Below are 24,977 nucleotides of genomic sequence, written 5' to 3' on the forward strand. Positions count from 1 at the left end.
AAAACCTGTCATGAGCCCTGCAGTGCTGTCAATATGAAGCTTGGTCCCCAGGCTCCAGTACAACAGGAAGAGGAAGAAGAAACAGAGCGGGGCCTGATTGGTGGGACCTGGGGTTGGAGGAAGGGGGCTCTCTCCTTTGTGCCTTATCCTCAGTCACTTCAGAAGAAGGAGCAATGATGTTGGCTATTCCCCCTGACCTCCAAGAGAGCAGAGAATCTCAATGGAGGCCAGGGAGTGTTGTGGGCAGCTGAGGGAGGAGGCAACTCAGGAACTGGCAGCAACAGAAGGGTGCAGGATAGTTACCTAGAACCAGGCCCCACCTCCACAGATGGGAGCAGCCCCACTCACCCTGAAGGGTTGAGTTTTTACAATCCCAACGTTCCCATGAAGTGAAGGAGTGTTGCAAGTGATACTCAAGGAGAGTTGAGAGCAATTCACCCATCACACAATGCATTATTTATCTCTCTGAACCATCGAAACACCCTCTTTTTTAAAAAAGATATTTATTAGAATTTTCAATGTTAATACAATAAAAATCAAAAACAAAAATAACAAAAATAGAGAAATAAAAATAATTAAAAACACGCAAATTTTCCATAACTTATTTCCCTTTAACTTACTTCCCAGACCTCCTCATACCTCCCTTTTTTGTATTAAAATTCAAATTGTAAGTTCAGCAAATCCTTATCAATAAACTTTAACCTACTTCTAAACCTTTTTTCCATATTCTCTTAAAACATTACAGCTGGAAACCACTTAATTTCTATCCGACATCATTCTAACATTCATTGATTTTGCAATATTTCTGTAAATAGTCTTTAAATTTCTTCCAATCTACTTCCGCCGACTCTTCTCCCTGGTCTCAGATTCTGCCAGTCATTTCAGCCAATCCCATATAGTCCATCACCTTCATCTGCCATTCTTCCAGAGTGGGTAGATCTTGTGTCTTCCAATACTTTGCAATGAGTATTCTTGCTGCTGTTGTAGCATACATAAAGAAAGTTCTATCCTTCTTTGCCACCAATTGGCCGACCATGCCCAGGAGAAAGGCCTCTGGTTTCTTCAGGAAGGTATATTTAAATACCTTTTTCATTTCATTATATATCATCTCCCAGAAAGCCTTAATCCTTGGGCACGTCCACCAAAGGTGAAAGAATGTACCTTCATTTTCTTTACATTTCCAACATTTGTTATCGGGCAAATGATAAATTTTTACAAGCTTGACTGGGGTCATGTACCACCTGTAAATCATTTTCATAATATTCTCTCTTAAGACATTACATGCCGTAAACTTCATACCTGTGGTCCATAACTGTTCCCAGTCAGCAAACATAATGTTATGTCCAACGTCTTGTGCCCATTTAATCATAGCAGATTTCACCGTTTCATCCTGAGTGTTCCAGGATGAAACACCCTCTTACCTCATTTCTCCTTGTGAAAAGCTCCAAATTCCCCCTTCCATCAGAGAAAGGGCAGCACGACTGGGCCAGTTCTCCTGGTCTCCAGCACCAGAGGTTCAACCAGTCTGCAAAATCCCAACACCCCCCCACACACACAACCCTTCTCCCTTGTAGTTAGCCATAAAATTAAAAGAACCTTTTAACAAGTGTCGTTGTCGTTCCCAGTTGCAGGATATCCAGATCAAGACGACATCTGGGTCCAAAGAGAGGCTGCACAAAGAAAATAGAAGTTTAAGGTAAAACAAGACTTTCTCAAAAACGAGTCCTCGCTGTGGGAGCAAAATAACTTGGGAGCAACATGGCCTTTACTGGAAAGACTGCACCCACCCCCACAGGTGTTAAGATCAGTAGTTTGGGTGGGTGACCCCATGAGAAGGTATTATTTGTGGCAGCTCCTAAGTTGTGGAACTCCCCCCAGTATCCTAGGGAGGGCTGGTTTTCTACCAAGCTAGAGTATCTGAATGAGTGAGAGATGTGAATATTTACTGGCCCATTGACTTCTCATGTACATCATTTGTAAGCAAGTGGTTAGTTTACATCACTTCACCAGAGGGGGGGGGACCAAGAAACCTTCCCCTTCTCTATTTTACAGGGAAGCGCTGGAGCAGCATCCCCTTTGGTTTTGCTACCATAATGGAAAGATTCTAAAGATTTTCCCCAAAAGGAGTGAGCCAATCTGGGCACTCAACATCAAGCGTGGCATCCTCAGTGCTCTTCAGGCATCCTTGGTGGCAACGACCAATGGCAGCGTGGAAGAGGTGAGCAGTTCTGAACATTCGAAGCTGCCTTGGTCCAGTATACAGTGGTACCTCGGATTACAGACGCTTCAGGTTACAGACGCTTCAGGTTACAGACTCCGCTCACCCAGAAATAGTACCTCGGGTTAAGAACTTTGCTTCAGGATAAGAACAGAAATCACGTGGCGGCAGTGGTAGGCCCCATTAGCTAAAGTGGTACCTCAGGTTAAGAACAGTTTCAGGTTAAGAACGGACTTCTGGAACGAATTAAGTTTTTAACCCGAGGTACCACTGTATACTCTTGGTCTGAAATATTGGTGAATTTTGTACAGTGGAGACTAGTTCATTAGGAAAAATGTGCACTGCTCCACCAACCCCAGTCTGCCTTCTGCCAGCCCTCAACTGTTTGCCTTCTTACTTGCAACCCGCCCAGTGGGAGGGGGGCTCTTGCTGTCAACTTGCCCTCCTCCCCCCCAGTCTCATTCTTGCCCCTTTTAGAACTACGTAACATCACATAGCACCACACTCACATCCACATACATTAACAGAGCAACACCTAACATGGCATCCACATAACACAACACAGGGGGGACGTCTGTGGCTTGATACCGTTCTAATTCTGTGAATTAGCCTATACAATGATATATGGTAAATTCATCCCATGAAAGTACAAATTACCAGTCATTCGTAGCATTAAGAAATAATAGATAGTTATGGAACAGACTTAAGTGTTCATTTATTGTTCAACCAAGCCAGAAATAATTACTGGGCACCACATATATTGGGTCACCACCATGACACATGTCCACCAGTCTCAAAGGCCAATGGGAAGCAATTGTTTCCAAGTGATTTTATACTGTGAAGTGCCCTGTAATCTTTGGATGAAGGGCAGTATACACACACACAACACACACACACACACACAGACACACACTGTCTCGCACAGCACTATTACTATGCAATTTCCTCTTGTTTCATTCACAGTCAGACTGAGATTGGCCATGAAATGGAGATGCTCTTTCGCTCAGAAGTGGGTGAAGCAACAAATATAAATTTTACCATTATACAATGAGTTGGATTCTACAAACACTCACACACGACTCCCTATCCTCTGTCCCAGGGGCCAGCAAACTTTTTCAGCAGGGGGCCAGTCCACTCTCCCTCAGACCTTGTGGGGAGCCGGACTATATGGGGGGGGGGGGAGATGAACGAATTCCTATGCCCCACAAATAACCCAGAGATGCATTTTAAATAAAAGGGCACATTCTACTCATGTAAAAACACACTGATTCCTGGACCATCTGTGGGCCGGATTTAGAAGGCCCCCCGGCCTTAGTTTGCCTACCCATGCTTTGTCCAGACAAGCACATTCTAGTCAGGCAAATGTTGTGGGGGGTTTTGTGGAAAAGCAAGGCCGATGTATGTGGGAGGGAGAGTTCAAAGGGCTAAGACACTGCAGATCTATCTCTCTCCCCCCACCCAATGCACCTTCTGTTGGGTTGTAGGTTCGAATTATCATGCACTTTGGAGCCCAATAAAATAATTCCCTTTTGTTGTCTTGTGATTGTTAATTAGGTGGATGTCCTGGGGAAATGCCCAACCAGATATCAGCAGAAAGGGCCTCTCCTTTTGAAGACGAAAGATTTAAACCTGTGTTCTCACCGCTTTTCTGGATTCACTTCTCTGAGGTCCATTGCTTTGCCCAGTGCACCAGTAAGTACTGTTAAATCTCTTGTAATTCCACTATTTCTTTCAAGAAGCTAGCTATGTTGTTACTCAAGAACTTATATGTGTTAAAAACACAAACAACTATTTATCAAGAGGCAATTCACTGTGTTGAGCCTGTAGACACATGGGGAATGGTTCATATCTAGGTAGGAATAGATCAGGCTCTTTTATTTCTGTGTGAGTTTCACATAATGTTCAGTCATAAGCCTGTCCCATCCTGTTTTCTATAATTCCGTAAAGCCACATGAAAAATCTACATTTAAATGGTATGCACTTTTTTCCTGAAATGCGTTTTCCCCAAAATATGTATTTTTGTGCATACTTTCCCTGTAAAATGTACATTTTAAAACTGAAATGGCACCACAACATTTGGAGGAATACCCAGCTTGTTTGGCCTGATGTGTAGTATGCATTTAAAGAACTGTCATACCACTTTAAACAGTCATGGTTTTCACACACACACAAAGAATCCTGAGAGGTGTAGTTTGTTAAGGGTGCTGAGAGTATTAGTTGGCCCATGTTGCCCTCAGAGAGCTAAAATTCTTAGAGTGATTCAACAATCAAACCCTTTTCACAGGGAAAACCTTGGGAACTGTAGCTATGTGATGAGAAAGGGGTGGGGTCTCCTGAGAAGTCTCCACACCCTTAATAAATGACTTTCCCAGAATTCTTTGGGGGAAGCCATGACTGTTTAAAGTGGCATCATGGTGCTATAAATGCATGGTGTGAATGTGGCGTAAGTGGACATTTGATCGTCTCTCTATCCCTATGTTTTAGCCTGATCAGCAGCTCATATCCTCCAAACTTGAGTGTGTTCAGAAGTTTGAGGAAGGAATCCTGGCAGAATCCCAATGCATAGAGTCTCATCTCACTACATCTCCTGGGATGAAGGGCAGCGGAGTGAAAACCCAGACTCGGATGGCAATGAAACTGTTCCGAACGGAAGCCAAAATCACAGCACATGAAAGAGGTTGGTGCCTGATCCTGTTACCATGTTTATTTGCCCCATCCACAAGCCAAGTGACCTCTCTTCTCTGCAGGTTGATCATCTAAAGAGCAAAGAGGGTGTGATTTTCATTCCCATCATGACCTTGGGTTGGGTAGAGAGGGAGGCAAATCACAGCTTCTTACGCGTGTGTGTGTCATGTCCACTTTTGTGCCAACACCAATCACTGGCATGTGACACATACACACACACACACACACACACACATGTGGCTCTGGGGTTGAAAATGTTTACCCACCCTGGGTTAGTGAATGCCTCTAAGCAATGACAAGTTAATAGAAAGTCCTTTTGAACTGCCCTTGCTTGGGATATTAGACTTCTTTTACCCCACTTATTAAGCTGCAATGTCATTTGGGATGGGGGAGAAAGTTGATACTATTTAAATGTGAACTTACTCAGTTTGCGATTCTGTAAGCAATGTGCAAAGTAAAACACAGCCATCCTTTGAAATCTGCACTTTTCTGAATTTTGCAATGCTGTTGTTCTCCAGCCAAGTCATGTCTACAGAAAAGCATATCCTTGGATAAAGCATGTGTAGAGGTGCATATATTAAAGGGAGCGGGAAATCACAGTTTTGTATTTTAGATTAGCAGAAATTTGCACTAAAAGGAATGGTAAATTGCCAATATTCCCAAATGCTAACAAAAAAAAATGTGTATGATGATGTAATATATTGCAAATCATGATGGGAGGGAGGACTGAAGCTGAGAGCTCAGTTGCCTTTCTGGTGGTTTTCCGAAGGCCTCAGAGTGATGACTGTGTTTCAATTGTTCCCCATTGCTTGGTTTTACTTCTGCAGTAGACACCAAGGATATCTACGAGAGCAGCCTGTTATATGAAAGGGGAAAAACAGCACGATGGCCGGGAAAGGAGGATGAGGTGGCAGTGGTCTCCAAAATTCTACAGAAGCTTTGTATGAATCCTAGAGCGGATTCCGAGGCAAGTTATTATATTATTTTTTGTCATAATTATTGGTTATTGCTGGCGTTGAAAATGTGGCACTTGCATTGGAGAAATGGAATTCTTGTGCTCTTCCTCTGCCCCCCAAAAAAGATTGATAGCCTTGTTGTCCAATAATTTGCACAAGCCTCTTTTAAAGCCATCATGTATTATGGCATTAGCTTTCATGAACCAGAATCTAGCTGCAGACAAATTGTATTTGTGTTTGGGGTGAGAGTGTCGTGTGAATCAGCCCTGAGATGTATTGGCTCCAAAGGGGCCCAAGATAAATATGTACTTTTCATCGATGCTCTATGTGTCCCTGGGTTGAGAGGTCACTGTTAGAGACCATAGCTCCAATCAGAAAAACAGATTCAGGGTCACTTGTGCTGAGTTACATTCCCTCCTGGCCTGTTATCTGATGATCATTCTTTTGTTAGCCCAGCCTCTGAGAGCTATTGTCACAAAACAGAAGGTCTTGTCTAAGTTCTTTTGTGTTTGTTTTATTTCCTACCTTAACCATAAAAGGCCCTCCTCAAAGCTGTTTTACATATGCTGGAGTTGAACGCTTCGGAGAGTATTATTGAAATTTATTAATAAGGCAACCAAATACACAAACACACCCTTTCTCACACTCGACAGTTACCCTAACCCAACACCCCACTGAGCGCAGATGTAGAATACAGGTTGTAGCCAAGCAGAAGCGTGTGAACATAAAATAAAAATGACAACATGTCCTATACAATTAGTAAAATTACATGAATAACAGGATATTAACTCTCTAGGGAGCCCGTGTGACTTTGTCTAGGTTGAGAAGCCTTCACTACTCAAATTTAGGTGTATTAAACATTATAGACCTGTCCAAACCAGACTCCCTCCCCCCCTCTCTCCCTCTCTCTCTCTCTCTCTCTCTCTCTCTCTCTCTCTCTCTCACACACACACACACACCCAAGGTAGCATTTGCCACTGAAGGCTTCTCTAACTACATTTGCTTTGGTGGTTCATACAGTCTACAGCAGGGGTCAGCAAACTTGTTCAGGAGGGGGCCAGTCCACAGTCCCTCAGACCTTGTGGGGGGCTGGACCCACCACCTCCCAAAAGCCCCCCCACAATGCCACTAATGCCACAACCGCCGATGCTGCCTCATCTTTGGCAGAGTCGACGTCCTCTGTCTCGGGGGGCACAGAGCCCAAGCCGCTGGCCTGGGCAGCAGAGGCAGCCTCCATGCCACTGCCGCTTCCTTCCTGCTTGGCCGTTTCCTCCCACTTGGCCACCTTAGCGGGAAGGAAGGGGCAGCGCCCCAGAGGCGTCTGTGGCTTCTGATTGGCTGCAGGAGCTTCCTGCAGCCAATCAAAAACTGTGCCGCGTCGCGGAAGTCAGTCTCCGCACGGCGAGGCTTCTGTGCTGCGCCTGTTTAGCTCAGGGACTGACCGAGTGGGCGGCAGGGTCCGCAAGGTTTGTGGGCCGGATTAACGAGCCCGGTGGGCCGTATCCAGCCTGCGGGCCTTAGTCTGACGACCTCTGGTCTACGGTGTAGCATAGAGTGAATGGTGCCCTCAATCTATTACAGGCATAGGCAAACTTGGCCCTCCAGATGTTTTGGGACTACAACTCCCACCATCCCTAGCTAACAGGTCAGGGATGATAGGCATTGTAGTCTCAAAACATCTGGAGGGCCGCGTTTGCCTATGCCTTCTCTATTAACCACCACATGCTCAGAAGCACCAATCTGGACAGTGTTATCTGTACATAGCCTGAGAAATTTAACACAATGCCACATCCAAATGTGCCGCGGCATTGTTTACACTTATCCTTTATTGTGTTATTCATTCAAACATTTTTCTTGTTCCTTTTTTTGAGGTTTGCAACTGTTTTCTCAACTACTACTACTAACATACTACTAACGTAACAAAATGAAGGAAAAACAGGTGTTATTTAAAAAAACCCACACACAACAAAGGTCACTGCTCATTTTGTAACCGAGGACAAGGAATTGAGTTGTTGTTTTTAATGGCAGTTTTAGTTCAACGCGGTTGAACAGGTCGCATTCTTACGGGCCGCACTTATTCAGTGATTCCTGCATTTTAGCAGATTGGATTAGGTGACCCTTTTGGGGTGCCTTCCAACAATTCTATGAGTTTCCTTATTCACCTGTAGAGAAAGCTGGCCAGCCAAATAAATCAAACAGCAACAAAGTGGATGGAAACCCAAACTGTCTGCCTGCACAGTGGCTTTCATTCTGGAGAACTGTCAACCCATCAGACCATCCATCTTTGAAACAAGAATTTCCCCACCCCTACCCCCACCCCTCCTTTTCTCCCCTTTTGGACAGCTTCTTCCTTCCCACTTCCTACCCTGCCTGGACACTTCTGCCCCCTTAACGCCCCATTGCTTAATCTGCATTTAAATCCAATCCCTTCGCACAATGGCATTGGAAATAACTCTCTAAGGCTCCCTGGTGAGCGGCGTGCTTTCCCTCCTCTGAATGAGAATCGGGGAGCTTTTCCCCCCGCCCCGCCCCCGGCATTTATCCCTGGTTTTTTGTCGCCTGAATGTAGCGCATAATCTTGCCCCCATTCAAAGCCAAAACAATGCAAGGGACAAATAAGACTATCCATGGCTGGTAAGGATGTGTTTTCCCAGGCTGTGCTGTGGACATTTCCCATCAGCCTCTTCCTGGACCAGGGGGCTTTAAAAAGATGGTTGGAGAGAAGGAGATAGGAATGAAGGAAAGGGGGGTGGATGGGTTGGAGCCGACACCATAATACAGGGGGGGGGGACATGCTCTTAGCACTGAAAACAGCAGATAGCCTGTTCAGGACCAAAACAGGCATGCTATGAATAATTTGCCTCTCTTGAAAGGCATGCACAAATTACCATATGAAGACTAGCAACGGTGCCTTCCAAAATCTAAATGACACCCAGTTGATACAGGGAAAGGTAATTCTGTCTGTTCCTTCAAGGAGACAAAAGGACACATCAGTAACTAAGAGAAGAGTTGTAGCTCAGTAGCAGAGCAAAGGATGCAGGAGAAATTAATTTCTGTTCGCACTGAAAGGCCGACCTACCTGATCTGCAGTTTCCAAAACAATACGGAAACTGAAACTGAGCCATCCTTTGGCATTTGAGCAGTCTCTGAATTTTGCAGTGCAATTCTCCATCTGTGCAACGTCTGCCAAATACACAAGGGGAGAGTGTGCATAATTATATTGCATGTCGGTGAGAAAGCCCATTTTGTAAGCATTTTTATGACTGCATTTTATTAGGGGAAACTGTTCTGCAAAAATGTGTACATTAGGAGAAGCTGGCACACTAAGGTCCTTTTGAATTTACATGAGGACTTCTAAAAGCAATAAACTGATATGGCTACTTAAGACTTGAAAAATGGAGAGAATAAAAAATGGACACGTTTGCCCATCCCTCAATAGAATGCAGGCTTGGCAAAAAATGTTACCAAGTTAAATCCTTGGCATGCCCAGGTAGGGCTGGAAAAGACCCAGAAGTCAAATTCAGGAGGGAAGGTGTTAGGCAGATTCTCCTTTAAATGCAAACTGAACTGGCTTTCCCCCACATGCCTAGTTCTATATTGCCTTGCATTCCTTTGGGGGATATTCATAAACATCATATAGAAATAAATAAGATGGCATCCTCTCCTCCTTTTCCATTTTCCTTTTAACAAGATTTGCAAATACAAAAAAAGCCTAACAACAAAAACAGTCATAAAGGCAAAGAGAATAAAAATGCAAGATGAAAAAGAGCTAGCAAAAAAAAATTTTTTTTAATCATGCAAAATACATTCCCTGGTGGAATAAAAGGTTCATATTCACACAAAATACATCAAGTATTCATAAATGTTGCCAGATAAAATCGTATTTAGTAGGAATGTGCCAAGCATGAGATTATTTCGTCTTATAAATCGCAAACAACTTCCCAAACAGAGTCAAAGTATGAAGGGTCCACGTTGTCCCTGAAAGCACATGGGCCAGTTTTTCACAGATGGCAATAAGCATGACTTTTCAAAACCATACAGTGGTACCTCAGGTTAAGTACTTAATTTGTTCCGGAGGCCCGTTCTTAACCTGAAACTGTTCTTAACCTGAAGCACCACTTTAGCTAATGGGGCCTCCCGCTGCCGCCGCACCGCTGGAACACGATTTCTGTTCTCATCCTGAAGCAAAGTTCTTAACCTGAAGCACTATTTCTGGGTTAGCGGAGTCTGTAACCTCAAGCGTATGTAACCTGAAGCGTATGTAACCTGAGGTTCCACTGTACATCCAAAGAGTAGCAATTATTATTATTCTATCCTTGAGAGATCACAAAATAGGTGGTGATCAGCAGACGTAAAATTACTTGTTGACTAATAAAAGCTGCAGTAGCACCATCAAAAATGGGTAGGGTCCAAAGCGACTTGTTTACCTGTAATAATACTAATTTCAGATACAACCCCTTGTATCTTACAATCCTGAGAGAGTATAAGAAGGGGAAACAAATACTGCAATATGAGCTAGTCAGACTAGGGTTAAAAACCAGCACTGGAGACAACTTTTTCCATGCAGACTCTTTTCAATACTGACAAACATCTGGGATGCAGAGCCAGTCCTGGTGCAGCTCAATTGATAAAGGGCATATTTTCTTTTTTTGCATTTTTTCTTTTTACAAAACATATATACAAATAAAAATTGTATAAACACAGAAATCCACATCAGTATCATAACACAAATTGCTAAACAACAACAAGCAGTCAATCTCTTTTGTATCATGCAGTAAACATCTTCAACAAAATAGTCTCTCTGGTGCAATAGACAAATAATTCAAAACCAATATATTGCTTTGGTCTCTTTTAGGATTGTTTACGGTTAAATAAATTCAATCTGGCTTCAAAGCACTCTGAACAAAAAGCATGGTTTCGTATTTCCCTGTTCTTTGTTCCCACCAATAGATAATAAAAGTGAGCCATATTTAGGTTGCTATATTTGAAAAAGTAAAAACCAGGAAACCCCAAAATTGCTGAGTTTTTTAATGGAAACCACCAAAATTGTTGAGCTTTGTAAAGGAAAACCCCAAAGTTATTGAGCTTTATTTAGACAAACCCCCAAGTTGTTCAGCTTTTTAAAGTAAAAGCTACAAGAATTTTTGAGCTCTGGAACTTTTTTAAAGCATTTTGGGCAAGATTTAACCCCTAGTAAATTTTCCAGGAAGTTTGCTAGATTTCCAAAAAAATAATCCAGGATGCACTTTTGGGAGGTGAATTCTAGGACATGTCCTGGATAATTAGGACGTATGGCAGCCCTACCGTATTTCAACAGAAGCATCTCTTTTTTTTTTCAATGAGTCAAAAAATTCTGAACCAATTGGTCTGATTTGATCAGCTCAAGTTCAAAAGTGGGAAAGCGCTGGGTTCCTGACCCTCAAGCTTTGCAAAATGCTGTACGATCCCAGGGGTATTAAGTGTGTTCCTACCAAAGGCAGTCCTCTTCAGTAAACACCCTGCTCGCTTACAAAACGCCTCAGTGTTTGTGGAAAAGGAGCGTTCAGGAGTGGTTTCCAAGAACAACAAAATTGCGGGTATGATCTGCAGCCAACTCTGGATGAGGTCTGCCAAGAGTTTTCCACGTGCCCCCCCTCCCACATTTTAAAATAAATAAATGAATGAATAAAAGAAGCCGACTCTTTGTGTAAGGTAGTAAACGAAGACCTTCCCCTGGTTAATCACTTCAGGAAGACTTTTTCAACACTTTCCTGTTTTTCGCTACTCCGACAGCACAAGCCTACAGAGTGGTCCCATCAGGGTAGGAACTGGGGGGCAGATGTCAAGGCCCCCATTGAGTAGAACAAGCTGGTGGGCCCCCAAATACAACAAGACTACCACAATTTTAAGTGAAATAATACCCACAGCCATCCAACAAACCCTCTCCACCTTTAATGTGAACCCATCCCACTTCTGATTAATTTGAATGCACCCAATGGTGGGTCCCCTCTCCACTGGGAACTATCCATGGTGCTGACTCATGCACCAGCCCACCTAGATTATTGCCATACCCAATCAGAACACTCTTGGGGATCCCAGCTTGGAATGGGAGAGCTTCCAACCAAACACACATCTGGGCTTTCACCCCAAGCAGGGCCTGAGAAATCCTTCAAGAAACAAGGGGAAATCCAGTGTTGCCAAAAACTCTTTGACTTACGCTTGCAGTTTTGAATAATACTGGTTCCAGTCTCCTTAAGGCTCCATCCTTAAAAGCAACTGAAGATAACTGGTACAACTGGTTCATTGATCACTTGTACTTTCATAGGTGTGGTTCTATGAAATCAAAGAGAATTGCCTGAAGATTAGGGATCTTGCCTGAAGATTAGGAATGGGGAAGAAATTTGATTCAGTATGCATTTAAAGGTGAGACTACAGTGGTACCTCGGGTTACATATGCTTCAGGTTACATACGCTTCAGGTTACAGACTCTGCTAACCCAGAAATATTACCTCGGGTTAAGAACTTTGCTTCAGGATGAGAACAGAAATCGTGCTCCAGCAGCGCAGCAGCAGCAGCAGGAGGCCCCATTAGCTAAAGTGGTGCTTCAGGTTAAGAACAGTTTCAGCTTAAGAACGGACCTCCAGAACGAAGTAAGTACTTAACCCGAGGTACCACTGTATTTCCTTCGCAAAACAGTAAACAAACAGAAACACAGCCATCATTCAAAATTCAGACTTATCCAAATTTGTGCAATTCAATTCTGCAGCCAGGTAATGTGTACAAAAGTGCATATCCTGGGGGGCAATGCATATGTTAGTGAAAACAACTTACAAAAATGCATTATTATCCTGCAAATGCACTATTACAAGCGAAGTATTTTAATAACAGCAACAAGCTGTGACTTGGAAAGTTGAAAGTCTTCTTATCACACTCCTTTGCTTGCACAAAGTCTTGCAAACAGTTTGGTAAATTTCCTCCAAAATGAAGAAATTACACCAGCTTCCTGATGTTTTAATCACTTTATCAGGAGAATCTTTGATGAAGTCACATGTCATCTCTTTGCTTCTCCTCCACAATGAGATACTTTTCTCCTTTTATCTTTTATCTCCTTTTATTTTGCACTTCCACCAAGGATTCTCTTACATCTTGCAGTTGTAATTATAAATTAGATTAATGGCTTTTTAAACCTCTTTGTGGGAGAGGGGTTATCGATTTGTTTTTTATTTTGCTTCATTTTGTAATTTGTGTTCTCATTTTGCATTTTTCTGCCCTGAGATCTTCAGATGAAGAGCAGTATACAAATTTAATAAACACAATTGTTGTTGTTTTGGAAGAATGCATCAACAATGTGCATGTTGAGAGAAATTTGCCTTAAAATGCTGGTGAATTTTCATGAAAACACACACATCCCCTCTATGCAAGTGGATGTGGAAATGCGAATTAAAAATAAGAAACAGAGAAACCAAAGCTTGACAGATTTGCCCATTCCCACTGAAGACAGAATTCAAAGGAATTGAGAGCAAGCAATTTGACTGCACTTTGCTAACATCCTTGCCAGGACATCAGGGGTGGGTGGGAGGAAGTTACACTTGAACAGAATTCCATATATATATATATATATATATATATATATATATATATATATATATACACACACACACACACACACACACACACACACACACACATGTGCAGTTCTAGATTCATTTTTCTGGTTTCATTTCCAACTCTGCCTCCGCTGCGTCACTTAGAAGCACTGGCATCTGGCAGTCAATAAATAGCGATCTTTGAAGGGAATAAGTGCTTCTGTTGAATATCAACCAATATCCTTTTTATCAGGAAATAAGCCAGAAGGACCTCTTCAATTAGTCCTTTCTTTCATCCCACGGCCTTCCCAATGTCAAATGCAAGTCTTTTAGATGGCTGCTTCCCTCCAGGGAGCAGCTGGGTCGATTGCAGTGTTTAGACTTTGGCTGGAATTACAGAGGTTCCACAGGCCGAGGAAGAGGAAAAATAAATATTTAGGGTAGTAAGTAGGTTTCCCACCCACTCACCCCAATTATTTTTTATTAGTAAAATAGAATGATTAGAAGCATCTACTGTAAGGTGCTACCTTTAAAATCCCCCAAAGCATTAGGACTGAGAAAAGAGACCAGTTTTTTGCAGTCAGCTTGTTGGGGTTTCTGTGGTTATGTTGGTTGCATGTCTGGAAGGCCATATTTTTGTTCTTCAGTTGCTTTCCATGTACAAAAGTATTTCAGGAAGAATCCCTCTTGCTTTGCTTGTTTCTTAGCTTTTTCTGCCTTTCATTTGTGCTGTCTACTTAGTTGCTTATTATACAAAGGCATGTGGCTCACAATACATTTAAAAGTATAAGCATTAATACATTCTACCATCTTTTAATCATACAAAACACCTACCATTCACTATATACATTCCTGCTTTGCAGGGGATTAGACTTGATGACCCTTGGGGTCCCTTCCAACACAACAATTCTATTATTTATTTATTTATTTTGTTGTTGTTGTTGTTAATTTAATAGCCTGCCCTTCATCCCAAGGTTCTAAGGTGAGCCACAACAATTTAAAATATGTTAAAAATTACAACAAATTGCAACCACGAGATTAGGTGGACCATAGAAATATATATCCCAATATATAGAATAGGCACACCACACCACAACCTCCTATAACTGGATGCATACTAGTAGCAAACAACATCTCGGTCTATCGAAAGCTATGCACCTCCGACTCAGGCAAGATGAAAATCCAAGCAAGATGGGGGGCGGATTCATAATTCACCTTGGAGACCACTGTAAACAACTGAACTCCTTTGCAGGATTTGAATAACACTTGTAGTGTAACAAGAACTAGTCTTATATGGGATAATTAAAAAATGGGAGTGACTTTAAATATGCAACAGAAAAGGACTAGAGATGGAACCCACGAAAGGGTGGGAGGAAGTCCAGAGATTCGGGTGAATCTTTGTTTGTTGTTGTTTAGTCATTTAGTCGTGTCCGACTCTTCATGACCCCATGGACCAAAGCACGCCAGGCACTCCTGTCTTTCACTGCCTCCTGCAGTTTGGTCAAACTCATGCTGGTAGCTTTGAGAACACTGTCCAACCATCTCCTCCTCTGTCGTTGGAGCCTCAGCTTCAGGATCTGTCCTTCCAGTGAGCACTCAGGGCTGATTTCCTTAAGAATGGATAGGTCTGATCTTCTTGCAGTCCATGGGACTCTCAAGAGTCTCCTCCAGCACCATAATTCTTTGTTTACTTACCTTTTTATTACTTAAGACTTTGAATGTAGCCTTTAATTTGTAAAAAATATAATTATATATATATAGAGAGAGAGAGAGAGAGAGAGAGAGATGATAGATAGATGATATAGATATAGATATAGATATAGATATAGATATAGATGATATAGATATAGATATAGATATAGATATAGATATATAAAAGAAAATCCATGCCACCGTCTCTGGCAGAGATCCTGAAAGCTTTGGTGATGGTTTCAGAGCTGAAGACAACCAGTTCAGTTGATCAGACATGTGAAGCAGATTTCTGTCCTCCTTTCCTTCTAGTCTGCCAACCTGTTCATGGCATTGGTGTTTGAACTTCGGCTTCTCTCTGCTGGTGCCTTGCTGAGCCTGTGGCAGGGATCTTCATCGAAGTGTCAAGGCAACTGGTAAGACAGCTTCAAAATGGCTGTTTGTTCCAGGTAGATTTGCCAGCTCTGAGTTCCAAGAGCTTTTCTGTCCCTTTCACCCAGGCTGTCCGTCCCTGTTGCCCTCCAGTTGTATTGGACTACAACTCGTACCACCCCTGTGTATTTAGTATTTTGTGTTGCCTGAGGCAGTCACTTATCCATTGGCAAAAAGAAGTTCTAAGAAGGGACACAGGACTGCATATGATTTACACAGCCATCACTGGTGATCTTCCAGTGTTGATGGATTGCAATTCCCATCAGCTCCTGTCCACATGACCAATGGCCAGGGGGGGTGGGGCTTGCCCTCCAGATGTTTGTGGACTATACTAGGTTGCTGAAAATTGGCCTAAAAAATTATTCATCCACTCAACATACAAGCTGTGAAGGAGTGTGTGGAGGTAACGCTCCGTTTTGCAAAGGCAAACCTCTCATCAGACATGCAACAGTATGTCAAGGAGCATTGCGCCTGCTTTCCCTGACCTTCTGCCTTCTTGCCTAGAAAACAGGGGTTTTCCCCTGACTGTTTGTCCTCTCACAGATTTATTTACTAGACATAACGCTTGGCTGGAGCATGACCGGGGACACAGACGTAATCAAGTATCGAGGAGAACATCTTAGGGAAACACCTGCTGACATGTGTATTTGCTAATGCTGGAAATGTGCTTAGATGGATATACGTTAAGTTCAGGGTGGTTTCACTACTGTTTCCAATTGTTGACTTCTGCAAATAAAAGGAGCCTCTGAAGAGCTAGTCAGCAGCTTGCTTGGAGAATGCTTGCCCACTTATTCCTACAGAGTGGTTGAAGAACAGCAGCAGCAAGAGTTGTGACATTCTCAAGGAAGAACCATGATCATTCTGTGGGACCCACCCACCTTAGAGATTTCTGGAAAAAGATAACAGCCAATGGGGTGTGTTCAACTAACTTTTATTCAGGTTAACCCATTGGAATTAAGGGTCGTGATGTTCTTAGGTCCATTAATCTCAATGTGTCTACTCTGATTAAAATTTAATTGAATGCAACCCAATGTTTCTGCAACTAGCAACAAAAACAGCTACTTCAAAACTATATATTTATTTCCATCCTGACTATGCTGTAGCTCTGTCGTAGAGCATCTGCAAAAGCTCCAGGTTCAATCCCTGGTATCTCCAAGTAGGGCTGGTGGAAATGCTTGCGTGAAACCCTGGAGAGCTGCTGCCAGTCTGTGTGGGCAGTACTGATCTAGATAGATCAATCGTGGGACTCATTATAAGGCAACTTTCTACGTTCCTCTTGGGTCAAATCAGATGTGCTTTTCTTTTTGGGTTCCTTTCAGGCAACCTCTAGTGGACGCGCTCCCCTCCTGTGCCACCGAAGCCTGTGTGGTCCTGATGAAAGAGATGATCGTCTCTGAAGAAGTAGACGAGGACAAGATGGAATCATTCCTTTGGTCCCTCTCCTTCATCCCTGAGCCTACTGCAGGCATGATTGATGCTCTGGCTGTAAGCACGGAAGTGAAATTTAGCTGAGTCACATTGGATAGCTCAGTCTGTAGAGCATGAGACTCTTAATCCCAGGGTTGCAGGTTTGAGCCCTACTTTGGGTGAAAGATTCCTGCATTGCAGGGGATTTGACTCGATGACCCTTGTGACCCCTTTCCAACTCTACAATTCTGTGATTCTATGAATCATCCCTATTTCTGTAGAAGCACTGTATGCATATGTATGGAATGGGACATACACCCTGGGCTATGGTCTTGGAATTGGGGTGGATAACTGAAGATAGAGATGGGGAAGAAATATAGTTATGTTTGCATTTAAAGGTGGACTGATTCAATTCACACTTGGCTGGAGTTCTGAAGAGCAGCGCTTCGCCCTGCAACATTTTGTTGCAGTTCCCATTGGTTGGTTGTCATGATGGATTGTCACAGATGTGCACAGCACCATCCATATACAAGGTGCAAGTGTAGGGATGGGGAAGAAACCAAATCCACCTTCACATTTAAAGGTGAACCTCCCTGATTTGCACATTCTGAAACAACATGCAAACCAAAACGAAGCCATCTTTTGAAATTCATATTTCTCCAAATTTTGGAGTGCGTTTCTCCAGCTGTATCCTATCTTCAGAAATGCATACCCTTGTGCAAGGTGTGCACAGTAATGCACACATTAGTGAAAGCAGCATACAACAAAGGATTGTATTGGGGGCAGCGTTTTGCAAAAATGTGTACATTTTTAGAGGCAAAATTCCATGCAAAAGTTGTGTATATTATGAGAAATTTGCACTAAAACACTGATGAATTTCCATGATAATTTTTTTTTTTAACGTACAAACTGCTGTGGAAATGTGGGGAACTGAACTCTCAATCTTTGAAAAATGAGAAGTGGAGAGAAAACCAAAAAGGACAGCTTCAGCCATGTAGTCTGGCTGATGTGCGATGGGTCGCCAATACTGTAGGTTCTCACTCCCAATTACTTAACAGCAATAACAGATTCAGCTGCTGAGATGAAGACAGGTCTGGGGAGAAAACAGGAGTGGATATTGTGTGATGGGACAGTGGACCTGAGTCCTTCTTCCACAATGAAATTCTTGAGCTAGGTGTGAAGCACCATCTTCCTGCATTCTACGTTGTTCCCTGAGCCATTATTTCATACCTGGATCCAGTCGGTGGGCCTTGAGTTTCGAATTAAAGTAGATTTCACAAGCCTGACGTCTGCCCATCCCTGATTTACTGTAATCACAAACCTGTTTTTATGCGTATTTCCAGCCTATGCTACAGTCACCACGAAGGAGACAGAGTGCCTTTTTAGGAATAACTGCCCTGGTAAATCACTTCTGTTCCACGAGAAATGACTGTGACCATGAGCCTGCCGTTGGGGGCATTATGCGGATTCTGGAGGGATACCTGGGAAGACAATGTACCTTGCATGAGTCAGTAGGTATCAGCCAGGTAGGTAGTTCTGAAGCAACTTGAAAGATCAGCTTCTGTTTTCACTTTATCAGCATGTCTTGTTCAGCCTTTAGTTGAACTGAAATGTCACCTATTGAAAATAGGTGAATATCCAGATTTTGAAGTTCCGTTTTTGATGGCAGCCATGATAAGCCATGGCCTCCTACAGGGCTCACGTTCTTCCTTCTTCCGCTCATCCTCCAGCATCTCTGTCCCGAGGACTTTCAAGGTTTCCCCTTGCATTCTTAACTGCTGCTTGCAGCATCATCCAAACCCAACAAACTCTGGTTAATTTTAACCATGGTTTGTTGGAAAGAAGCCAACTTCAAACCACTGTTTATGAAGCTGGCTTGTTTCAATAATCCCAACCCAACAAACTCTGGTTAATTTTAACCATGGTTTGTTGGAAAGAAGCCAACTTCAAACCACTGTTTATGAAGCTGGCTTGTTTCAATAATCCCAACCCAACAAACTCTGGTTAATTTTAACTATGGTTTGTTGGAAAGAAGCCAACTTCAAACCACGGTTTATGAAGCTGGCTTGTTTCAATAAACTGTAGGCAAGTTTAGACACAGTTTAGGGTTCAGGTGTACAAATTAAACTGCAGCTAATTGAAATTGGGGAATCCGTGGTTTACCATAACAGTTTTAGCTGTGCAGTGCTCTGATCTGCTTAGGGGGAGAGAGGGCGATATAAATGATTTTTTAAAAGAAGGCACTTTATTTCAACTTCATTTTGAATTTTCAGGTGGAACTAATTTTGAAAGCAATTGGAAATGCAGGACTTGCAGCAGCACATCTTGTGCCCATCCTGAGTTCCTGTGCGATGCTGAAAAGCAACCCTACAGAAATCCGACTGGCTGCCATAGAGGCCTTCCGACGTGTTCCTTGTGCAGCCAATGTAGGTGGCATGCGGTTGGCTTTCCTGTGCTATTTTTGGCCTCTGTATCATGGTAAAATAAGATGTACACAATGCGGCTGAGAACCAGGTTGGGGCAGCATGTCAAAAGGGATGGTGGTAGGCGGGTCCTAAAATGCACACCTCTCAGATGTCAAAGGCCAAGGTAAAGAGGTCTCCACCCCCATCGTTCAGCCCAGACACTGAGATCCAGCACCGAGGGCCTTCTGGCGGTTCCCTCATTGCGAGAAGTGAGGTTACAGGGAACCAGAGAGGGCCTTCTCAGTAGTGGCACCCACCCTGTGGAACGCCCTCTCTTCAGATGTGAAGGAAATAAGTAGCTATCTTCTCTTTAAAAGACATCTGAAGGCAGCCCTGTTTAGGGAAGTTTTTAATATTTAATGCTGTATTGTTTTTAACACTTGATTGGAAGCTGCCCAGAGTGGCTGGGGAAGCTCGGCCAGATGGGTGGGGTATAAGTAATAAATTATTATTATTATTATTATTATTATTATTATTATTATTATTATTATTATTATCTTCAGCATTCACCAAACTTAGGGGCAGCCACAGAGAAGGCCCTTTCCCAGAGGAACCGAACTGTTTCTTTTGCTTGCTTGCTTGCTTCCTTTTTAGCATGCTACATTAGTCCGTCTGTATCAAGCCTACAATGAGGATGTAGAAATAAGAATAGCTTCTTATCTCATGGCCATGAAATGTCCAAGTGAAGAATTATTTCACCAAGTTAAATGGACTTTGCAGGAGGAGAAATCCAGCCAAGGTAAGGTGCAACCATTGAAATATTGAGCCTCAGCCTGGTCACTGCTACCCAAGGGAATTCTGAGAAGGGTTTTTCTTGTGTACTTTATTAAAATGAGGTGCAATTCAGGTGAGGGATCCTGCCTGTTTCCCCCTAGCTTCTTGCACTGACTCTCCTTGCTGGCCCAGAGTTGTAGCAACAAGGAACTACAGTGGTACCTTGGTTCCTGAATGGCTTGGCTCCCAAACAAATCAGCTCCTGAATGCTGCAAACCTAGAAGTAAGTGTTCCAGTTTGCAAACATTTTTTCGGAAGCCGAACATCCAGCACGGCTTTCATGGCTTCTGATTGGTTGCAGGAAGCTCCTGCAGCCAATCAGAAACTGCCCCTTGATTTTCAAACAGTTTCGGGAGTCAAACAGACTCCCGGAATGGATTAAGTTCAAGAACCAAGGTACCGCTGTACATAAGTAAATGAATTAGCAGTGCTTCAACAGAAGCAGGATGGCAGAGAGGGTAAGCTCTGGGTGTGCAAGGTCAGATGGAAGAGGTGAAAAAATGCCCAGATGGCTTCATGCATCCAGTAATCCACTGAACACAACAACTCGTACTGCTGGCCCCTGAACTCCAGGTTGATGGTGAAGTTCAGATCTTGGTTACTACATCTAATAGAAAACTCAGGTGGTGAGTACTAATAGATATGTAGTCCGGCTGGAACTAATAAGGAACAAAATGAAGGTATAGGAGTGCCCAGAGTAACTCTGAGGTTTGCAAAAGTAATAAAAAATTAAAAATAGCCCACCCCTGGGTGGCGGGGGAAGCAGCAGCCCAATGAGGGCTGAGCATGCCCAGTAGCCATTGAATGTTGAGAGGCACTTGGAGAAGAAAAATGGAAAGAGGGAGAGGATGCTGTGGCCTCCCTGGAGGAGGGTGAAGTGGAACCTTCAAAAGGAGAGGGAAGGGCCATAGCTCAGTGGGTCAGTCATCTGCTTTTGCAGGCAGAAGGTTGCAGGTTCAATGCAATACTAAGCTGGATGGAACAATGGTAGGATTCAATATAATGATTCAGCAGCTTCCTGGTTTCCTAACTCTTATTAGGATCTGAGAATACATTGCAGGTTTTGCTTATGTCTTCCCCAACCCCACCTGTTCTTTAGGTTTACACCTGTCTCTTATTTGATTTTAAGTGGGTTCCTTTGTCTGGCGTCACCTCTCTGAACTTCTGGAAACAGATGACCCGCTGAAGCAGCATCTTAAAAATTCCCTTCCTAATGACATCATTGACAAAGAATTTGAGGGGGAGACATGGAAGTTTTCTTCATATTCAGATGTTACCTTCCACTCGGGTAGGTTTTTAAACATCTGTACCTTATGGACTTCACAATGAATGAGTGATCAATGACTCCTTCAATTTTAACTTTGTAGATCAGACCACAAGCATTTAGATGAACAATAACCCCCAGATCCTCTAATTTCATTTTAAAAAATAGTAGGTTTCTAGCATTTAAAGAACCTAAGATATAGGGCAAAATGTACAGACACTATTATTCTCATTTCTAAATTTAATTTAATTCGTTCATTTATTATTATTATTAACTCATGCATTCATTTATTTATGAGTATTGATAAACCCATTCATATTTTTAAAACATTTCCAAGCAGTGTACAATGTTTTTGTTGTTATTGGTACAACCTAAAAGCATATAAAACAGGAATTTGCAGATACAAATACATCAAATAGAATCAGGGAAAGCCTGGACAAAAAGATATTTGTGAGAAATCATCCTCTTTTTTTTTACTTTAACCCCTCCCCACAAAAAAATAATAATCTGTGAATGCCCACTGTTATAGATCAGCGCAGTATATTCTTAGATCAAACATAAGGGCACAACACTATACATTTAAATAAGTGGTATACCACTTCAAACAGTCATAGCTTCCCCCACCCTAAAGATTCGACTTATTTTTTCCCTTTCAGTGAAGTAACCAGAAGCTTCCCAGAGTTCTGTAATATAGACACTTCTTCTCTGCTCCTCATTAGGTATCAAGGGGAACTACCAGAACCTTCAGTTCCTGACAGAGAGCAACTCAGTCCTTTTGGTCTCAGCTCATTTTGTGTGCTGTTCTATTTTCAATGTGGCTTCTTATTCGACGCCTCTGTTCACACATAAACCTACATTAGCCCTCTCTGTAGGCTGGGAGGATGGAGGGGGGAAGTAATCCTCCTTCCCAAATGGGGATTACTTTCTTCCTCCTCAAAAAGCGCTCTTTTCCCAGAAGGGTCTCCAGCCATTAGCTCCTATGGCAACAAATGGCCAGCCCTTATAAGTAACAAAGCCAGACTTGTTTGGCAGATTTGACCACTTAAGCAAGTTCTTTTGTTGGCCAACAACCTAATCACTGAGCTGAACAGTTCAGCTCAACCCCCAGACCCATTAGGATACAAAATAAATCCCTCCACAATGAAAACAAGCAGGTGGGTTGGCCTAACTTTCTTCCCAATTCTAGTGCCTACAGGCTGTGCCCCTCAACAGCCCATAGCTGTCAACATTTCCTTTTTTTAAGGGAAATTCCCTTATTCTGAATAGGATTCCTTGCAAGAAAAGGGAAAAGTTGACAGCTATGCAACAGCCCCACCCCAAACCCTCATTGACTGCAAGGCTGGAATGTGTCCTGGAAGAAGCTGACAGGTGAGGCAGAGCTGCTTCGCTGGCTCCCTGGCAGGTGAGTCCCTTCTGCCTACCAGGAGGGGAAGGGGCAAAGCAGTGGAGAGATCAGTGTGTTGCAGATACACTGGTGAAGCCGAACCAGTGCTCCCTGTCTCTCTCCCAGTAAACAACAGTGACCCACCTGCCAATTCTTGCTTCTGGATCTATGTAGAAAACCTCTGGCTTTCCCTGTACAAAGTGTTGTGGAAATCAAACCGCAAGACAATTTTTATTTTTATTTTTTTTGCATCACATGCCTGAAGCTCCTCTTTATTCAAAAGTGCACCAGGGAGAGGCCCCTTACCACATTTGTGACAAGGAGTCTTCTGAGCATGAAACAAAGTATATAATATTTGATTCAGGTAGGTAACCGTGTTGGTCTGACACAGTCGAAATAATAATAAAAAATGTCCAGTAGCACCTTAGAGACCAGTTAGGTTTGTTCTGGGTTTTCGTGTGCATGCACACTTCTTCAGATACACTGAAACAGAAGTCACTAGACCCTTATATATAGTGGGAGGGTGGAGGGTGGGGTTTTCTCAGAAGGGTAGTAGGAGATGGGTGATGGCTCAGTGAGTATGGTAAACCTGATGACTGTTAACGACTGCAATTAGTCCTACAGGAAAAAGCAAGGGATAGTATGCAGATGACCAAAAATAACTTTAGCATATGCAATGAGACAAGAATCCAATATCTCTAGTCAGACCAGGTCTCTCCATAGTTTTCAGTTTCGTAAAGGTAAGGGGACCCCTGACCGTTAGGTCCAGTCGCGGACAACTCTGGGGTTGTGGCGCTCATCTTGCTTTATTGGCTGAGAGAGCCGGGGTACAGCTTCCGGGTCATGTGGCCAGCATGACTAAGCCATTTCTGGCGAACCAGAGCAGCGCACGGAAACGTCGTTTACCTTCCCACCAGAGCGGTACCTATTTATCTACTTGCACTCTGACGTGCTTTTGAACTGCTAGGTTGGCAGGAGCTGGGACTGAGCAATGGGAGCTCACCACATCGCGGGGATTCGAACCACCGACCTTCTGATCGGCAAGTCCTAGGCTCTGTGGTTTAGACTACAGTGCCACCCACGTTAGTAGTAAGTTGTAATTCAGCAACTTCTCTTTCAAGTCTATTTTTGAGATTCTTTTGTAATAAGACAGCTGCTTTGAGATCCTGTGTTGAATGTCCTAGGAGACTGTTCTCCTACTGGCTTCTCTGTTTTGTGATTCCTGATGTCAGATTTGTGTCCATTTATCCTTTGGTGTAGGGTTTGGCCTGTTTGTCCAATAGAGAGAGCTGAAGGGCACTGCTGGCCCTTCTTCGTATCTGAAGAAGTGTGCATGCACACAAAAGCTTATACCATGAACAAACTTAGTTGGTCTCTAAGGTGCTACTGGACAATTTTATTTTATTTTCGTATAATATTTGTACAGTAAATGTCACACAGAAAACAATTATTAACTTCCTCAAACATAGTGAAAAATTACAAAAAGCTCAAAGCAATATTTCAGCAGGTTACTGGAATAGTTGTTTGCCCTAAGATTTAGCTCACATAGCACTTATTCTGCTTTACTGACGGACTGTGGTTACACATGTTGGAACATTTTTGCACAACTTTGTTATTGTGGCTAGAGCAGCATCTGAATAATAGAACCATAGATTTGTAGAGTTGGAAGAGACCCCAAGGGTCATGTAGTCCCAACGCCCTGCAATGCAGGAATCTTTCACCCAACTTGGGGCTCAAACCCACGACCTTGAGATTAAGAGTCTCATGCTCTACCAACTGAGCTATCCCAAGCCAGCAAATGAAGAAAAGAAAAGGCACTCTGCAGCCTTGTAGTGGGACAGCCCATGGGTACAGCCAACCACCTCAACCAAACTGTGACAAAGCTTTTGACTGACCAGGTATCTTGACATTTTCACTTTGCAGCAGCTGCGAGCGCAAACGTCGAGACCCGGCTCATCTTTTCACCAGCGTCTTTCATCCCACGCTCAATAGCAATGAATTTGACCATCCACGCACTGGGACGGGCTATCAATCTCCTGGAGGCAAGTTCCCCTCTGAAACATACTGATAGCTAAATTCTGTGAGCAGTTTGCATGAATAGGATTTGTTTATAGTTTGTTTTTATTGACAGATCTAAA

The 24,977-nt window shown here is 43.0% G+C and overlaps 1 protein-coding gene across 1 annotated transcript; it reads left to right on the forward strand.

Annotated features, from left to right (window-relative positions):
- Positions 1-33: 33 nt before the first annotated feature.
- LOC309356241 (vitellogenin-like) lies at positions 34-24,914 on the forward strand (the record flags this gene model as incomplete). Its single annotated transcript, XM_081887514.1, has 13 exons — positions 34-57; positions 1,626-1,696; positions 2,053-2,218; positions 3,773-3,910; positions 4,703-4,895; positions 5,731-5,870; positions 15,426-15,529; positions 16,865-17,030; positions 18,296-18,478; positions 19,226-19,378; positions 20,012-20,156; positions 21,321-21,479; positions 24,763-24,914. The coding sequence occupies 13 exons, from the start codon at positions 34-36 to the stop codon at positions 24,912-24,914; spliced, it is 1,794 nt and encodes a 597-aa protein (XP_081743640.1).
- Positions 24,915-24,977: the final 63 nt, after the last annotated feature.

This window comes from Podarcis melisellensis (assembly GCF_964234715.1).
Source record: "Podarcis melisellensis genome assembly, chromosome: 14".
Lineage (NCBI taxonomy): Eukaryota > Metazoa > Chordata > Lepidosauria > Squamata > Lacertidae > Podarcis > Podarcis melisellensis.